At 42.5% G+C, this 18400-nt stretch overlaps 1 protein-coding gene across 2 annotated transcripts; it reads right to left on the bottom strand.

Moving 5' to 3' along the window:
• Positions 1-4801: 4801 nt before the first annotated feature.
• Positions 4802-9924, bottom strand: LOC123145400 (mRNA cap guanine-N7 methyltransferase 1). 2 transcript variants are annotated; one of them, XM_044564803.1, is made up of 14 exons: positions 9602-9924; positions 9165-9256; positions 8921-9066; positions 8729-8812; positions 8555-8626; positions 7661-7759; positions 7261-7317; positions 6747-6885; positions 6591-6655; positions 6456-6506; positions 5803-5865; positions 5488-5611; positions 5350-5411; positions 4802-5276 (listed from the first exon to the last, which is right to left on the bottom strand). In XM_044564803.1, exons 2-14 carry the CDS (start codon positions 9223-9225, stop codon positions 5184-5186), a joined length of 1116 nt encoding a protein of 371 aa, XP_044420738.1. In that variant the 5' UTR covers positions 9226-9256; positions 9602-9924; the 3' UTR covers positions 4802-5183. The 2 variants fall into 2 exon arrangements, with proteins under 2 accessions (XP_044420738.1, XP_044420739.1); XM_044564804.1 differs by having other exon boundaries at positions 8729-8797; positions 9602-9923.
• Positions 9925-18400: the final 8476 nt, after the last annotated feature.

Below are 18400 nucleotides of genomic sequence, written 5' to 3'. Positions count from 1 at the left end.
CTTCTGACAACCGTCACATTTACTGACTAAGTCCTCTGCATCAGCATGAGCCGTCAGCCAATAAAAACCGTGACGAAAAGCTTTAGCCACAAGGAATTTTGAGCCGGCATGATGGCCACAATCCCCCTCGTGAATCTCTCGTAAAATTTCTTGCCCTTCCTCAGGGGAAACACAACGCTGAAAAGCCCCAGTGACACTGCGATGATGCAACTCGCCATTGGCAATTATCATTGACTTAGACCGCCGGGTTATTTGTCTGGCCAAAATTTCATCCTCAGGCAATTCTCCCCGGGTCATGTAAGCCAAGTATGGCACTGTCCAATCTGGGATAACATGAAGAGCCGCCACCAACTGTGCTTCAGGGTCTGGAACAGCCAAGTCTTCCTCTGTAGGTAACTTGACAGAAGGGTTATGCAGAATATCCAAGAAAGTATTAGGCGGCACCGGCTTTCGCTGAGAGCCCAGCCGGCTTAAGGCATCAGCCGCCTCGTTCTTTCTGCGGTCAATGTGCTCTACTTGGTAACCCTGAAAATGTCCGGCAATGGCATCAACTTCACGGCGATAAGCCGCCATGAGGGGGTCCTTGGAATCCCACTTGCCTGATACTTGTTGGGCCACCAAATCGGAGTCGCCAAAGCACCTCACCCGGCTTAAGCTCATCTCCTTAGCCATCCGAAGACCATGGAGCAAGGCCTCGTACTCAGCTGCATTGTTAGTACAGGGAAACATCAACCGTAGTACATAACAAAATTTGTCACCTCGAGGGGAAGCTAACACGACTCCAGCCCCCGAGCCCTCCAATTGCCTGGATCCGTCGAAGTGAATAGTCCAGTATGTGTTATCCGGTTTCTCTTCAGGCATCTGCAGCTCTGTCCAATCGTTGATGAAATCTACCAATGCTTGTGATTTGATAGCTGTGCGTGGCACATACTTTAGATCATGAGGCCCAAGTTCAATGGCCCACTTAGCGACTCTTCCTGTGGCTTCTCTGTTTTGGATGATATCTCCTAAAGGAGCAGAACTAACCACAGTGATAGGGTGGCCCTGGAAATATTGCTTAAGCTTCCGGCTTGCCATGAATACCCCATAAACAAGCTTCTGCCAATGTGGATACCGTTGCTTGGACTCAATAAGTACTTCGCTGACGTAGTAAACCGGCCGCTGAACCGGATGTTCCTTACCCGCCTCCTTGCGCTCCACCACGATGGCCACACTGACGGCTCGTGTGTTAGCAGCTACATACAATAATAAGGGCTCCTTATCAACAGGAGCTGCAAGAACTGGCGGTTCAGCTAACTGTCTTTTCAAATCCTCAAAAGCGGTGTTGGCAGCATCACTCCAGACAAAGCCATCTGTTTTCTTCATCATCTGATACAGCGGTATGGCCTTTTCACCCAACCGGCTTATAAATCGACTTAAAGCAGCGATCCGACCTGCCAGACGCTGGACGTCATTTATACACGCCGGCTTAGACAGAGAGGTGATTGCCTTGATCTTCTCCGGGTTAGCTTCAATGCCTCTATGAGAAACCAGAAAACCCAAGAGCTTGCCTGCAGGAACACCGAAGACGCACTTGGCCGGGTTAAGCATCATATTGTAGACCCGGAGATTACCAAAGGTCTCCCTCGGATCGTCTATCAAGGTCTCCTTCTCTCTGGATTTTACCACAATATCATCCACATAGGCATGAACGTTGCGCCCAATCTGATTATGAAGACAATTCTGTACACACCGCTGGTAAGTCGCCTGGGCGCTCTTGAGCCCAAACGGCATAGACACATAACAGAAGGCTCCAAAAGGGGTAATGAACGCCGTCTTCTCTTGGTCCTTAACTGCCATTTTGATCTGATGGTATCCAGAGTAAGCGTCCAAAAAACTTAAACGCTCACAACCCGCCGTAGCATCAATAATTTGATCAATACGGGGGAGAGCAAAAGGATCAGCCGGACAAACCTTGTTTAAATCCGTATAATCCACACACATACGCCAGGTGCCGTTCTTCTTGAGCACGAGCACCGGGTTAGCTAGCCATTCTGGATGAAAGACTTCAACGATGAACCCGGCCGCCAAGAGCCGGGCCACTTCCTCACCAATGGCTTTCCGCCTCTCCTCATTAAACCGCCGGAGAAATTGCTTGATTGGCTTAAATTTTGGATCAATATTAAGAGTGTGCTCAGCGAGTTCTCTCGGTACACCCGGCATGTCAGAAGGTTTCCATGCAAAGATGTCCCGGTTCTCACGGATGAACTCGATGAGCGCGCTTTCCTATTTAGGATCCAGATTGGCACTGATGCTGAACTGCTTAGATGAGTCGCCTGGCACAAAGTCAATAAGCTTAGTCTCATCGGCCGACTTAAATTTCATTACCGGCTCATGCTACGTGGTCGGCTTTTTCAAAGACGTCATATCTGCCGGGTCAACATTATCCTTGTAAAACTTTAATTCCTCTGTCGCACAAACAGATTCAGCGTAAGCAGCGTCACCTTCCTCGCACTCCAAGGCTATCTTTCGGCTGCCATGAACCGTAATGGTCCCATTGTGACCCGGCATCTTGAGCTGCAAATATACGTAACACGGCCGTGCCATGAACTTGGCGTAAGCCGGCCGCCCAAATAAAGCATGGTACGGGCTTCTTATTTTGACCGCCTCAAAAGTCAGTTTTTCCGCCCTGTAGTTGTACTCATCTCCAAAGGCTACTTCCAGCTCGATCTTACCAACTGGATACGCCGACTTACCGGGCACCACATCATGGAAAACAGTATTGGACTCGTTGAGGTTTTTATCAGTTAATCCCATACGACGGAAGGTCTCATAATAGAGGATGTTGATGCTACTGCCTCCGTCCATGAGTACCTTAGTGAATTTATACCCACCAACTTGAGGAGCCACCACCAAGGCCAGGTGACCTGGATTATCAACCCGGAGAGGGTGATCTTCCCTACTCCATACAATCGGTTGTTCAGACCATCGCAAGTAACGTGGAACTGCCGGCTCAACAGCATTCACGGCCCTCTTATGAAGCTTCTGGTCTCGCTTGCACAAACTGGTAGTAAACACATGATACTGTCCACTGTTGAGCTGCTTTGGATGGGTCTGGTATCCCCCCTGCTGCTGCTGCTGATTACCCTGGCCAGATTGCTGGTTAAAACCACCTTGATTACCTTGAGAATTCTGAAAATTGGAATTTGAACCGCCGCCCAGGCCATGAAAGCCGCCGCCACCGTGAGGCTAACGCATCTATACGGTAGCTTGAGAGGGGTTGAGCGGAATCGAGAGACGCAACACATGACAAGGGTTTAGACAGCTTGGGCCCCGGGAAACATCATCTGGTAATAACCCTACATGTTGTTTGTGACTAGATCTCATTATGCTCATGAGGGAGACGACGCATAAGCCGGCTCCCCTTTGTTGTGTCTAGCCCTAGATATTATTGCTTGTTGCTTGTCCCTTTTGGGGAGCCTTGCCCCTCCTTATATAAGTTGAAGGGGCCGGCCTACATGTAGAGTCCTAGTAGGATTAGGACTAGTTTCTTTTCTATTACAAGACGGATAGCAATCCAGGTCTTATTCAAACTGTTTAAGTCGGCCTGCTGGGCCACCTCCCATGATGGGCCGCGGCCTACCTCCATGAGGATACCCGTGTCCCATATCCACGACAATATGTGTCAACTACACGAGTATGCCTTAGATCTGAAAGAAGAATTCAAAGCGATGGGGTTAACTTGCATCACCTGGGTGTTACTTAATTAAACCCAAACAGATGCGCCCCAGGATTTAGTAGTGTCTCGTCGTCGCCACCCCCAGTTTCATGCTTCTATTATGTTGGCTAGAGGAGTGGGAGTTAAGAAACACGGCACAACCAGGATTTGAGTATCTTGTGAATGGCAAACATCTGGTCGTTTTTCTAGTTGTCGTAGCCAGTCGGCTCCGGTGTGACCTTTAGCCTGAGGCTGGGATAGCTGTCCCTGTCACGACACTTCCGAGGTGCTCCAACGCCCCGCTCCCATGGAACTCCAATGCGGGGACCTGACCCATAATAGCATCTTTGTTTTTTTTTCCTTTTTACGGAAACATAATAGCATCTTTCAGAAAGCTTTTGATAGTTGCATGCAATAAATGGAGCAAGCGTGAAGGGCGAATATCACACACCAGCGAAGCATGCAGTGGAGGGAACAGTGGGGGCCTTGTTTACCTAACGGCAATGGGCTGGACGCCTTCGGCCGAGGCACGCGAAGATGGTCCGTGGCGTGTCGCATGTGGTCCATTAGAATTGCCCGTAGATCCTCAATCCGGCGACCCGTCAGCGACTACGGTGGCCACTACTCATGATGGAAACTTGAGGCGATTGCCTCCTCCGTGCAACCACGGATCACACCAAATTAAACTCTAAAAATCAAGAAGAAATCTTGAAACAAAAAATTCAGCCCTCACAAGCATATGAACAAACAGGTAAAAGGCACGCACTTATAACCCGGGAAAGTTTTGCCAAACTAGATTAGTATAAGCATCAAACGTGGAAAAACTTGACCATAGAATCAATTAGTACACGCCGTTGCTAAGCATATTAATCAATTAGAGAGAGATGTACGCGTTCGTCCGTTTTCCACGGCACGAACCCTGTCTTGTTACTGACGTATCCTTGAATCCCCATACAACATTGTGCGTCTAGGATATCAGGTGCAGGTGAGCTGAGGCACCAAAACGCCCCTTCGTATACTGTTTTTCTCTTAACGAGCTCCTGTACAAAACTAACTAGCCCTTGATTAATAGTACTGTAGTTGATTAACAAGCTCCTGTACAACTGAAGCGTCAAAGTGTTTGATGTTCAATTGAAGAGAGAGGCGGTGGAATAAGAGAGATTCAAGCCCAACCTTCTCAGGAATTGGGGGTGTGCCTAGTGCAAGTACTACTTTACAAGAAAAATGCCTGAACAAATATTCTGATGTTCCGCGTAGAACTTGAGAGCTATCGCATCAACTATGTATGACACCTAAATATGTGTTCATCTCTGCAAAATTACATGAGTAACTAGTTCGTGCGAACATTAAACTTAGTGAAGTTATATATATCGGGTACGCCTTGGGGAGATCACAGGTGAGCCACTAAAGATACAACTTTCATCACCACAATGTGAAGCATATAATCGGTAAGTTGTTAGTAAGCTCCAGGACGGCAAAGCCTGCTTCATATGCTAAGAAACTCGATGTCCTCCTCGGCGAGGAACGTCTTCCCTCTGTTAGGATTGTTGGCTCTCCGCTGGGACGGTGGAGGGCCTCGCTGCATAAACAGAGCATGTCAGCAAACATAGGACGACCGTGTGTGGTTCACTTGTTAACAGAACGAGAAATACCTTCCGCAAAACAAATGCAAGGTAAAGATAGGATGCCTCCCACTCATCTTGTGACAGCGTGCCTACATAACTCAAATACGTCAAGGTAATGAAATGATATTTATAGACAGCAGCGAATTCAGTAGCTAGTCTAGTTACTTTGGCCCGATCGTCCATCACCCAGAGGCCCCAGCCTTCGCATGAGATCAGCAAACTCTGGCCTTTGCACATAGTCGTGTACAAATTCATGGAAGTTCTTCATTAGAACCAGCTCTAAATCATACTGCAAAAGATGCACAATTTTTTGGTCATAGCCTTAGCATCTGTCTGAGAGCAAATTTGTAAAAGAAAACAAACGATAACAAAAAATAGGGTAGCAAAAATTTAGACAAAATATTGAAATGAACTAGTTTGAAATGAGGAAACAAAAGCACAGGTTGCGATAGCATACTGGGCAATAGATTAGTTGCATACCTCCTCTGCCAGTAGTTTGAAGAGATGGAATGGAACAACCCACTCCGGGCAATCAACTGCGTCCTGCATGTTGCCAAAGAGTTTGTTACTGAACAAGTTTTCGTAATTAATGAATGGAAAATTAAATGAAGACAACGAGTGAAAAGTAGGAAGCTAGGTACTACATCATATAGGGCAATAAACACCCAAACAAGTTGTAACAAGACATGTATATGTAAATAGTCAAAGAAAAAGAAGACATGTATATGTAAGATAAGGGCAATACGAAGGATGTCAGCTTAATACTATTCACAAAGAATGTCTAGAATACGGAAGAACAGAAGACTGCAGCAAACAACATGTAACCTACAGGACTGCAGAGTTTGTGGTAAACAGATAGTACTATGTAAATCACTAGAGTTACTTTCAGAGCTGCAGCAACTGAAGCTGAATAAGGGCACATAATAGATATTTAGTTAAGCATTAGAAAGGGTAGTGTGCATACAAATTCACAAGAGGGCAACTTAATCAAAAAAATACCCAAACAAATCCATTTTTTCCTCTGTTACAATTTGGGTAAACACTCGAATATGAACATCAGTATTCATCTTGAAAAACTAAAAGAGGCCACCGATACAAGGCTCAAGTTATTAGAAAGTTAATCGTGTTGTCACCTCTAAATGAAACTTGTACTTGATACCAAAAGGCCTGGATGCCGGGAATTTCTACACCATTGTGAAAACAACAAAAATGATCAGTCAGTAATGAAAACGAACATATAAGAAGTTATTATAAACAAACATAATTACCTTTTCTGTGTACTCTTCACCAAAGGTAATACAGTAAACACTGTTCCCAAACTCCATCCCTTCAGCTGAGGATATAAATTTGTATCACACATCTTGTGACAAGTACAGTCTAATTTGACGAGATCAAGCAAATTACAGTTGAAGATAGTGGCATACATTCTCTTAGTCTTTTAATAATGACATTAGCATCAGGCATCGTTCCAATGAACGTGCCTCCAGGACGAAGCAATGCAGATATATTTGCGAGGGCTTGTCTTGCACGTGCTTCAGTTGACCATGAGTAGTGCATTGCAAACTGAAATACATAGAAAAGACCATCAGAATAGGAAGTATAAACCTCATAATCATATACATTTATCATCCAGACATTCTAAATCTCCTGACGGTGCATTACATATTAAAAGTAGATTAAAGATCAGCGTACTTAATTTTATTTGCTGGACATAGCAATGATACTTAAGTTTCAACATCTTCCAGGAAAAAAATGTTTGAATGATAATTGTCAATAATGATTGTAATATTTAATAGTAGGTATATATTCACAAAAGGTTTCTAAAATTCAAAGTTGCTTTGACAAGTGGGAAATAATAGATGATTGAACTGACCAATAGTAACAACGAACTATGAAAATTGAAGGTCGCCCTTCAAAATATAAAGCTAGGTCACTCACCTGGCAGCTGCATATGTCAAATGGAGCATCCTCACGTAGATACTCATCCAGCCGAGTCTGCAGAAACATGAAAGCGGAAGCATTGTGATGCACTTTATAATTCTTGATGAGCACCACAATAATAGACTGATAGACATATGGGGTAAGGTAAAGTATATTCTTCCTGGTGATGTGAAAGTATAAGCAGAATCACCTACTAGTTTATGACAAATGTATGTATACGTTGGCATGAGTGTTATGGAAGGATCCATTTCTTGCATATAATTTGGTTTCAACTACAGAAAAATGTTCAATACTTGAAACAAGCTGTGGCACTATGTCTGCTTGCACGCACAGAGCACACCACCACTTTAGGTTTGGTTCTTATGGTAAATTGTACTTTATTTATTAATACTTTTACCTCATAACAGTCAGCACAAATAAGCCGTGCAGGAAAACTGAACTTCTTCCTTCGTTGTTGATCCGAGTCGCCGTTATAACGGGTCATGCAATCTTTTATCTGCAAGTGTAAAGCTCCAACACATCAAAGGAGATTATAACTTAAAGTGATCTGTTGCTGCGTAGTTGAGAGCTACAAGAGGTAGTGAGGAAATCAAAAGCGAATACACAAGTTCTATGGTCCAGGACCGCTGATAAGTCTGAAGGTTTTACCAAGGACACTGATAAAAACAAGTGAAATAAAGATTGAATATATAGGTTACCACTACCTTGAGATAAGTTTAAATGCTCAAACGATTGCAGTACAGGTTACAAAATAATATCTGCCAAACAGTAGCAATGTATAAATCTGCCCTATACAGAAAAGCAACTGATAGGCATAAATGCCAAAGCATTACACAGATGGAAAAGCCTAACTCACGAACAACAAATTGCATTAACTTATATATTTTTGTATATGCGGGAGCGGTGTTTTGGCTCCTGGGTGAACAGTACCCCAAAAAATAGTAAATATTTTCAAAAAAAAATTGTAGATGATCGTGTTGGTGTCGCAAGCATGCTTGGCAATTTTCATGTGGAACGGAGCAGCGGTGTTTCGTCGGTGAAAAAAACAAAATTGGGGTGACATTTTGTCTTCGAATTTTTATTTTTTTTGCGCAGGCTAAAATGGTTAACCTTTTTGCCTCAAAATTTACAGGTAGCATTTGTATGTGACAAAGATCACAAAAAAATATTGTCTCAATTTTTTTGACATTTGAAAAAAAAATTGGCCCCAGGAGCATGTGCTCCCGGGAGCCAAATTGAATTTCCGTGTATATGCATATAATATAGATTTATCATGTGATGGGAAACTAACCGAGCCTTCTGCAATATCAACCCCTACATAATAGCCAACCTTGGCCTTATCCCACTTTATCAAATCACCTCCCTGCATTAACACTCATGAAGAATCAATATATGTCAGGACTACCTCGGAACTACCAAAAACTCTTCTTCTTGTCCTAATTAACACTCGCAAAGCACTGCTTACCTTGCCACAAGCAAGATCTAGAACGCAGTCTCCTGGACGTGCATACAGCTGAACCAGGACGCTCTTTATCTGACGAAGGTGAGACTGCAGGATTAGCGTGGTTTCTTACTGGTTTCACCCAACATCGTAGAAGTCGCATTTTCTCAAGGGTTTTAGGGAATGAATGGATAGGAAGCACAGCAAAGTAGTTACCCAGTTGTTGAGCTTCTTGAGGTGGATGATGGGGCTGTTCTCACGCTCCTCGAGCGTCTGATTCGACCGGGCACTGTAGTGGTCCGCCACCCGCTGCGCACTGATCCGCTCCTCCGAGTACCCTTCTTGCTCCCCATAGCCGCCACCTACACAAAGACCAAACCCTAGTTAGCTACCCTTCACACGGTATTGGGGGTTAGCAGCAACTGGATTGGGTCTAGTGACGAAGGCAGGGAATAGATACCTGCACCAAACTGGCGCTTTTGGGAGGAGGAAGGCTCGTCCTCGCGGGGTCGCTTGTTCATCACGCCGGCAATTGCAGCCTTAGCCTTCGTTCTGGGTGGTGGTTTATAATTAAAAAAACTAGATACCACTGTTGCATACAAATTTGAACAAGACAAGTTGTTGTATTCATTCATGATTTGAATACATCACTGTTGTATTCATTAAGACTAGCAATCACTGTTGTATTCATGGTTTGAATGCCACACACATGCAACAAAATCCATCAACATAATTTCGGACAGCAGCAGCATATACCACACACATGCCACAAAAAATCTCAACATCAATTCGGACGGGGGCATATAGCAACATATCCAGCCAACAAATATGATTGAATATCACGGGCTCGTCAAAAATTCTGGCAGCTTATTGGGTAATGGGTATGCGCATATATACCTTGAAGGGAGGGGGTCTTGCTGATGGCTGATGCTTCTCTTCCCGATCTGCCGCCGCTGCTCTTCCCGGATCCGCCGCCCCCGCTTCCCCACTAGCGTGCTACCGCCGCCGCGGTGGTGCGCCGCTTGCCCGCTCGTGCCGGCCACAGATTCCCGAGGGACAGACGAGAGCGCAGGGGAGTGTGGCGGCTGCGTCGAGGAGCAGAGAGGGCAGGGCGTGGCGTGGCGGCTGGGCGCGTGTCGGAGCGTGGCGGGCTGACGACGGTTAGGTCGAGCCGTCGAGGTGAGGGAACGGGTTTGAGATTTTGGGGAAAATATTACTGGCGATCGTCAGCCAGCCGAGAGATGTCGCAGCGATCCCCCATGTTCGGTCGGGTTCGTCTGCACGAATCCTGACGCAGGATCGGTGCCACGTCCAGTGGCGGAGCTTCAGCTGGGCCACACCTCCCCAGCCCACGCAAAATCTGGTAAAACTGGCCCAGACATCTGGTAAAACTGGCCCAGAACCCACATTTAGCTGCCCCCAAGCCCATTACTCCTCCAAGAATCAGGCCCAGCTCCGCCACTGGACACGTCGGATCCCAAACCCGTGAAACTCTCGCGAACTTTATCTTCTATTCCTAAATAGTTACAACCCATTATCTATTTTTTTCAAGCCATGCAACCATGCCACATAAGCAAGTCATGCATGCAAGTCATAAATTACATTTTTTTTGCATTACACTACATGCATGCAATGCTGTCACATCATAAATTCATGCATGTTAATTATTCAAAGTTTATTTTTTGCATTAGATTTTGTATTAATAATATATGTAGCATATTTATGTTGGGCGATTGTAGCATACCTATATAGCTGTCTTCACATTTTTGTTAGAAATTATATTTTTTTAACTGAAACTCAAGTTTTTATACGCTTTGCTTTTTTTATTACATTTTCCTTCCATTAGTTTTAGATATTTTTGTAGCATCTAGTTATAAAGTACTAGAGCCAGCCCATTGGCTAGCAGTGTACTCCTTCGCCTGGGCCACCTAGGTTGGAGTCCCAGTCCTTCCATTTTCTTTCACCAGTTGGCATTTTCTCTAGTGAAAAATCAACATGGCAGTTTATAAATTTTTGAACTATGTCACATGGCATTTTTTATTTTTTATTATTATAAGAGATGGCATTTTTAAGAGATTAAGAGATGGCATTTTATTATTATTAAGAGATGGCATTTTTATATTAAGAGATGATATTTTTATATTAAAAGATAGCATTTTTATTATTAAGATATGTCATTTTTCATTTAAGCGATGGCTTTTATTTTTAGGATATGGAATTTTGTTTTTTATGTCGTTTTTTGTTCATTAAGAGATGACACTATTTATATCATGGCATTTTCTTTCTTTCTTTTTGTGTTCACATGGCACTTTCTTGTTCATGGCATTTTCATCCCAAGAATGGCAGTTTTAAAGTTTTAGAGCAATCTAGTTAGTTGGATTGACATGGTTTGATGGCCAAGATTAATTTGATCTGTGCATTTGGATTTTTTTATTTATATTGGTATATATGAAAAGAAACAAGGCATACCCCAAATGTTACAATTATTTTAGTTTTTTTACCAGCAAAGCATTGATATCCTGTTTGGCATGAAAATTATCAAGGATGCTTGTTACACTAACAAGAACATCTACAAAAATATCAGTTTTTTTAAATTTTATTTACTACTTATTTTGAATTTACTCATCATTTGGGAGCATATGCGTCCCAGAGCCAAAACGGCCATCCCGTATTTTATTATTTTAATAAAATGATTGAATGTGAGAGTGCTACAGTTGTTTAGTCTACATTAACACTAGTAGAAAACGAAGCTTTATCACCGGTTCGTAAGGGCCTTTAGTGCTGGTTCTGCAACCGGCACTAAAGAGTGGAGACTAAAGCCCCCCCCTTTAGTACCGGTTCGGCACGAACTGCCACTAAAGGCCCACCACGTGGCGTGAGCTCGCGCTATGGTATGGGGGACCTTTAGTACCGGTTGGTGTTACCAACCGGTACTAAAGGTTTTTTTGAAAAAAAATTCTGAAAATTTTGGGGAAAAAATTGAATTTTCTTTCGATTTTTAATTTTCTGAAATATTTGATGATTTAGTCTCTAATCACCCCTCTTAACTACTCAAGTGTGGATCACTCATTCCAAATCGTCTAACTTCCCGGCCGGTCACCCATCCTCTCACTCCCCCAGCTTGAGCACGCTTAACTTCGAAGTTCTATTCCCTCTACTTTCCAAGTCTGCACTTGTTGTTTTCCTAACAAATGTAAGCTGACAATCCTATTAACCCTCAGCAGTTTAGCTTGAGCATTAGGTCACACGTTTCACCGTTTGAGTTTGAAACTATTATTCTAAAAAATAGTAATTATTTAGTAACACTAATATTTTTTGAATAAGTTTGACCACAGTTTGACCATAGTTTGACCACAGTTTGACCAGATTTGACCAAAATTCAAAAAATTGAAATAATTATTTAGTAACACTAATATTCTTGAATAATTATGTAGTAACATTAATACTTCTTGAATAAGTAGTTTGACCATAGTTTGACCAAATTTAACAAAAAAACTGAAATTTGAGCATATCTTTTTTTCCTTTTGGAATTTGAGGATTCTAAAAAATTGCAAACAGGTCGTAGGCTGTCAAAATCGTATGCGGATTTTCGTGCTGAGGGGTTAGAGTTTGAAAATTGCCCTATAGTCCCGGTTTGTGTCTCTAACCGGGACTATAGGTCAGACCCCTTTAGTCCCGGTTCGTGGCACAAACCGGTACTAAAGGGTAACCTTTAGTACCGGTTCGTGCCATGAACCGGTACTAAAGGTGATCGTGGGGCCCCGGCCTGACGCCAGCCTGCCACCACCCCTTTAGTACCGTTTCGTGGCACGAACCGGTACTAAAGGTTCAACACGAACCGGCATTAATGCATAGTCATTCGAACCGGCACTAATGGTACCATTAGTACCGGGCCAAAATCAAACCGGGACTAATTTGTCTCACATTAGGTCCTTTTTCTACTAGTGTAACTAAGGGTGGATTATAATTTTTCATTTTATGTTAAAACAAGTTATGTGTTCGTTTAAATATTAGCTATACTAATATATCCCAACAATTATGTAGAAGTTTTATGTGGATGAAGATTTTAAGAATTAGGTGAAAGAGCGAGATAAAAAGAATAGGAAGAGGCAAACCTCTCAAAATTGGCGATGCCCAAGGCACCCCCGAGGAATTACTCCTATACAAGATGTTGTAGTACCCGCCTCCTAGGTGCTTCCTCGCTCGCGAGTGCCTTCCGTGCGCGCCTCGCGATGATGCCTACCTGGCGCCCTCCCCCGCCATGTGATCTTTTGGGCACTCTACACTGCGTCGATTTCCTTAGGGATCCATGGCGTGTAGGTCGCAGGCGCGCTCAATGTTGTAAACAAAATTTGTAGTTCAGGCACGCAGGGTTTTGCGACCATCCACAGAACATGTTAATAGCTGCATAAAACAATGTTTACAAAATCGATAACCGGTAGCTGCTCAGTCCCATACCCGCGGTACTACTTCCATCCGGGTTTATTAGTCCCCCTTGTATTTTGGGTCAAACTTTGACGTTTGATTTAACTATCAAAAAATAAGTTATATACCACAAAAATAGCATCAATGGAAACCTCTTTCGAATATGAATCCAATAATCTAAGTTGTGTGACATACAACTTATATTTTGTCGGTCAAATTTATAGTTAAAATTGGGCACAAAATACAAAGGGGATCAATAAACCCAGACGGATGTAGTAGGGGATTAAGAGGTGCTGACCAGTTAATTGTCCGATTAATTAGTTACTCACTACTCGATTGAAGAAAAAACCTTAGTTGCGCGGTACTCAGTGATACTCAAGAGGGAGTAGTTTTCTGGATAACTGATTTATCAGCTGATTTTTTAACAACAAAATAAAAGCATAATGCCGAAGTGATCTGATAGCGAAGCGTCCATCTGCTTCTACTTAGAATGGTTAACTGTTGGGGCAGCCAAAATGCGCAGGGGAACTCACCTACCAAGTCCCGCCGCCCACTCGTTTGTCCTCAAGATTCGCGCAGTAGTTCAATTCCGCATGAGGACACAGTACAAAATAAATTTCCTTAAAAAGTTTAAAGTTTCAACTATTAAACTTATGGTTTTTGCATTAAAAACCGCCAAGTTTCAACCAGTTTCACAGATATAATTTCAAGCAATTTGTTCTGTCGGCCATAGACAAAAACAAAATTTAATTTGTAATTTTGGTTTAAATGATTTAAAACTATGAAAATCAGAAGCCAAAATAAAAAAAGGACGCTAGGGACATGTGTGGCCCCGCACTTGCGTACCGCAAACCCTCCCCCCTTGGGGCAGCCGTTAACATACACATGAGACTAGAGCTATGACTGCTCATCTCTACTATTAAAGGGGGATCGAACGTCGTGATGGTTCGACCTCGTTCGATCCCCCCACCTCGTTCGATCCCCCACCCCCCACGCACGAACCCACCCTCTAAACCAGCGAAAAAAAGAGAAAATCCCGCACGTCTCCACACAACCACGATCTCCCTCGAACCCGAAACCACCCCATCAGCCTCACTCTCCCGTAGCAGCGATCTCACGAAACGAGAAGTTCTCGTCTCCAAACCTGCTCACGAAGGAGAACCATCCGGCCTGGAGCAGCGGCGCCCCCTCCCGCGACCACCCGCGTGCCTTCGTCCCCTCACCATGTTTTTCAGGATAGAGAAAAGGTATGAGCATGGACCTCTAATATTTCTCTATACATTTGACAATTTGATTCTTTCTCAAAAAAGAAAGTAAATCCATCATTGCTAATATGTAGATGTAGGAGAAATTATATTCTTTCTCACCAGCAATTCAGGCGACAAACATCCCTACGCAAGTACACAACCCTGCCGCCCTACGTACCCCGTGCCATGGGTCTGCCGCGCCTTCATCTTAGACGAGCCGCCGGGAGATGGGAAGCGGGCCAGTCCTTTGATAAGGAGGTGTCACCGCAGGTCCTATCTGCCACTTCGCTTCGCCCAGGCACCCGCCGACCCGGCTGACCCGTCGTTAACCAGTGCCGGAGGTGTTCGAGGAGTTCGTCCCGGGCCTGCGCGTGGAGCACGTCAACGGCCCTCTTGCCGTTGAGGCCTTCCGAGACCGATTCCACAGTGCCACCTGCTTCGGCTGGATCAGGGGTCCAAGTACAACTACCAGTAAGCTCTCTTTCTTCCTTCTCCTCTCTGAAATTTTGTTTAGTTCTCTTCTTGATCTGATTCCTAATACAAAACTCGAGCCCGATCTTGATTTCTTGGTTATGACCTGCACTGTTATTGTTGATACAAATTCATCAAAAAACTTCTAGTGGAGACGGAATAATAGTTATATTGTTCTTCTATTTCACGACTTGCTGTGAATTTTTGTGCCAAATGCGGTGCAGGTTCATGTGCCCCTGCTAACTGTCATGTTTTTCAGGATAGAGAAAAGGTATGAGCATGGACCTCTAATATTTTTCTATACATTTGACAATTTGATTCTTTCTCAAAAAAGAAAGTAAATCCATCATTGCTAATATGTAGATGTAGGAGAAATTATATTTTTTTCAGTTTTGTAACTACTGACAGAGTTTGCGTTCTTTGTAGCAGAAATTTGATAGCCTTGTTTATTTTGTTACGCCATTCTCTACATAAGTCTTCTTGTTGTGATGGATAGGCCGCGGTGACAGCAATCGGAGGAGAGTTTGGCGGATGGGGTGGATAACCGACGAGGTTACACGGACGGCTATAGCAGTACATCAGACTTAGCTTCATATTTCGGGCTGACAATAATTTCTTCTTTATGTTTTGGTTTTTCTCAGTATCCCATGTGTTAGTTCTGCATGTATTTTATTTGTTTACTGAAACTAGGAGCAGTAGTACATCAGAGTAGTTACTGAAAATACTCCTACTACAGGAGGTATTGCATATGGTTTTGGCAGAGAATGCAACTTGTTTTCTGATTTTTATTTGATATCCGTATTTGTGTGTGCTGTAACAATGATTCAATACCAAGGTCAGGATAAGGTGGAAGACTGTGTAAGCTCCACAATGGAGAAACTTTCGGTAACCATCTGTTTACTTCTTCCGACTATTCAATGACCAATATGTCCTGAAAATTAGCTACTATATATGATGTACTAAAATGCTGCTCAATCAAGAGCTTTCTGTACACACACCTACCTAATATCTGTGTGTTTCTACTTAAGATGATGCTGGATGTAGTACATGCCTTTTTGCTAATTCCAGCCTTAAGATGTTGCTCTCGAATTTATATAAAAAGTTAGTTCTATAATTGTTTTATAAAGTGTACTTTACATGATAATAACAATTTCTACAGAGTATTTTAATGTTTTTCAAATAAAAAGTATGTGTTGAAAGTAATAACATTAAGTATCTTTAGATTTTGTTCAGTAAATCACTGCATATAGATGTATGTCTATTTGTAGCATTTTATAGTGAGGTAGTGACACAGGCAAGTATGAGATGTACCTTGTGTTCACATAAGCTTTTCACAAGAAGGAAAATACTACAAAGGTCTTAGTGCTACATCATAGTAATTTTATTTATATTCATTATATATATACTCCCTCTGTCCCAAATTAAGTGTCTCAACTTAAGTTAGTACAAAAGTTGAGACACTTATTTTGGGACGGAGGGAATGGAATACATCTCACCTTGCAATCTTGGCTCTTTCACTATCAATTGAGTACATCCGATTGTTCCACTGTAACTATACTGGAGATAAACATAATGTTGATATACCCGTGATTTATAAATTTAAGAAAATATGAGAGACCTGCACCTGCAATAATCAGGTTCAATTGGCTTTTGAGAAAATCTCTGGAAAGTGGAAACCATGATGCTGATATACCTCTGATTGCAGTGCTGCATATTAGTACATCTATATGCTCTTATATTTCTTTACAGAGGGAGTACTACTTTAGTATACAGTCTTCACTAAAGAGGACAAAAATCTACATTCTTCCAACTTAGGTTTATCTTCACTATTTGTTTTCTGGTTCTATTTTTCAGATTATAAACCACTTCTTTGGTTCGAAGGAAGAAACTCCATTGCTGCTTAGGACTTGGTGGTGAGTAAGTTAAAAGGGCATGGTAACTATGACTATACATAACTATGCATGGCTTTGTTTTGAAACTACAGCTACATGTTAGATCTCGTACGGAAATACATGCACCAAGTATTTCATGTGTCGATTGTTAAAATAGGAAAACATAAAAAATGATGTTATGTTTTGAATGGAACACACAAACTCAACTAAGTACATTTGTGAAATCCTATGCAGAAGAGAATATATTTTCATTTAAGCTAGGTATGCTGATGAACACCTTGAAGAGGATTGCTCTCACATTTGAAGAAGTTTTAGCAGTCCACTGTTGATGGGATTCTGAAGGAAGGTTTGTTCCTACATCTATCTCTGTCATTGGGCTGAACCGGCAAACCTAAGGGAACATTATATTTATATCCTTGGTCGGAAGCTTGGGAAGGGCGAGGTTGGGATGGCATACTTCTGCACTGAGACAAGTACATCTGAGCTGAACGTTGTAGAGCTTGCAGGAATTGTTGTCAGCACTTTGCCTATGTGCCATTCACAAGAATATTTTATAAGTAAAATATTTTAGAGAAATGATGTGATTCAATAAATTTCAAATTTTTAAATACCTACTTTTTATTATTTGTTTTAATTCTACATATTTTCTGAAATATCCTTGATTTTTCTAAATTTTGGGCTTTTTCTATTTTCTCATTTGATTTTATCATGCATGGTGAGCTCTAGATATGAGGAGGCTAGCCAAGACAGGCATGTGGTTAGAGGGCAGTAGTTTGCCCAGAGCAAGGAGTAAATGAAGACGGATGCGTGAGGCTGAGGCATGATACCGTTAGAAAGTACATATGTATTATTCGACGTATGTGTTCAAGTGACTGTTATTCCATTTCCAAATCATGTGCTTTTGTCAAAACAAGTGGAGGGAGGTTAAGAAGTTCATTGTCATTATGTCAGTAAGGTGATGAAGAGGGTGGATATCGGTCTACAGACATAGAAGAGTGAAGATATCTGAAGAAAAAAGAAGTATTCATATTCTTTATTCCATGGCAACGCCACGCACAATCATGGTCATTTTGACATATGGTGTCAGAAAATGCAGAGCAATATGAGCTTGTCATAGTAGCTATTTAGTTGGAAGAAAACATAAATTGAAGATGGACATATCTGATGTGCCTGCTTGATAGGATGCTTATTTAGTTATGTGGATGCAGTGATGCTTCCTTTGTTGTGGATATGTGCTCTTTTTTTTTTACTTTTCTTGCTTCTTACTTGTCTATCAGGCTACTTTGGTACATTTTAGAGAAAAATTTATAACGAAGGGAGTACATTGTATATGGAAGACGATGTCATACTATTCTGTGGGGTGAGCACATTAAGTGGGAGGAGTTGTCGGGGCTACAAGAGGGCGTATCATGGGTTTGTTGATAGCAGCGAGCCACTAGCAAGGTTGGATCAGCGTTGGTGGCGAATAACAATGATGAGTGACGTTCAAATTTATGTTCCGTGGCAACACACGGGCACTCAGCTAGTCACATGTAAACAAAGAACACCTACCAGGAGCTAGCAGTCGTGAAAGTGAAAGAAGAAAGTAATCTTCGAGAGAGCGTGAGACCATTCTTCCGGCAAAAACAAAACGAGCGAGACCATACAATACAAACCAGCCT

This window comes from Triticum aestivum, chromosome 6D, assembly GCF_018294505.1.
Source record: "Triticum aestivum cultivar Chinese Spring chromosome 6D, IWGSC CS RefSeq v2.1, whole genome shotgun sequence".
In the NCBI taxonomy this organism is placed as follows: domain Eukaryota; kingdom Viridiplantae; phylum Streptophyta; class Magnoliopsida; order Poales; family Poaceae; genus Triticum; species Triticum aestivum.
This window is presented reverse-complemented; position numbering and strand designations above follow the sequence as displayed.